Genomic DNA, 1176 nt, shown 5'->3' with positions numbered 1-1176 from the left:
AGGGGGGGGGGGGTTCTGAATGGAGAAACGGAAGTAAAGAGAGGCAGACAAAGACCATAAACAACTCGCTCTGAGAACTTGAACTGGTGGGTGATGTGGAGATACTTCAACCTATATTTTTTTGAGCATCTGGGTAGAGAAATGAGGAGCGAACTATGATTGCCGATGTCTGACACGGCAGGCTGATGAACCACTCATAAAAAGGCCTTACCAACAATATCTCTTTTAGGTCCAACAGCCATTGAATTCCAGCTGAAAGAATATTTTGACGGCCAGTTAGTGAATCCTTCACAATGCTTGCTTACGAAGACCACGTACCTTGAAGGAAAAGAGTTCAACTTTTATTAGGTAACATCCATTTATCAATGTGAAACAGTTGCAAATATATAAAAGTCTGAATCATAATAGTGGACATATCTCTTATCCGTCAGTTCTTTCTACGACATGAGTAAAGCCACGAAGAACAATTCTCAAACTGCATTAGAAAGCCTACTGGTATGAGAAAACTACCCTCAAGTTATATATTATGTTGAGTCATCTTATACACCTTATTGACCTCGATTATTAAAGACTACACTGATCCAGTGTCCTCTGGAGTAGTGTTATATTATTGAATTTTATGTGATGTTGGTGTAGCTTGGTTTGTTTTGGGTACACATTTATTGCACATGCTATACAAGGGTGGATCAGAAAGTAGTGGAATATGTTATCTAGCGCTTAAGTTTTTTTTACTTCCTTCACAAAGCAATACTCATAATTTATCTGTAAATGTCTACTTTCGAATTGAAGACTGGAGTTTCATTGTGATGTCACTCTTGATTATTTTATGGCGTTACAAGCAAAGGATGCTTTGCACTCTAGTGAAAACTAGATGGAGTTAACAAAAGAAGAAATACTTTTCAACATCTAAACGCTCTGTAAACTTAGTGAATCTCTAAAAAAAAAACTGATTCATGAAAATTAGCAAAATGCTTGTGATGAATGTGCTTATTCATATAACACTAGCACAATTTGCCACTGGATAAGAGAACTTAGTGAAGGGAGAGACACAGTTTTGGATGACCCATGTTCTTGCAGCCTAAATTACTGTGTGAACGAGGTAACCGTTTATTTTAGCGGGCATACTTTTTTTATGTTTTTTTATTTTGGTTTGGTTGGGGGGGGGGGGTTTTTTTT

The 1176-nt window shown here is 37.3% G+C and overlaps 1 protein-coding gene across 1 annotated transcript in view; it reads right to left on the bottom strand.

The window, feature by feature from the left end:
- The window catches only part of LOC101849140 (alpha-L-fucosidase), an 8920-nt gene that overhangs the window by 6925 nt on the left and 819 nt on the right, over window positions 1-1176 (bottom strand). Inside the window, exon 2 of the mRNA XM_005102675.3 lies at window positions 212-318. Coding sequence (XP_005102732.1) covers window positions 212-318 — 107 coding nt within the window. The remainder of the gene's footprint in view (window positions 1-211; window positions 319-1176) is intronic.

The sequence above is a fragment of the Aplysia californica genome, unplaced genomic scaffold (assembly GCF_000002075.1).
Source record: "Aplysia californica isolate F4 #8 unplaced genomic scaffold, AplCal3.0 scaffold00334, whole genome shotgun sequence".
In the NCBI taxonomy this organism is placed as follows: domain Eukaryota; kingdom Metazoa; phylum Mollusca; class Gastropoda; order Aplysiida; family Aplysiidae; genus Aplysia; species Aplysia californica.
The sequence above is the reverse complement of the archived record's forward strand: the minus strand, read 5'-3'. Positions and strand labels throughout refer to the sequence as shown.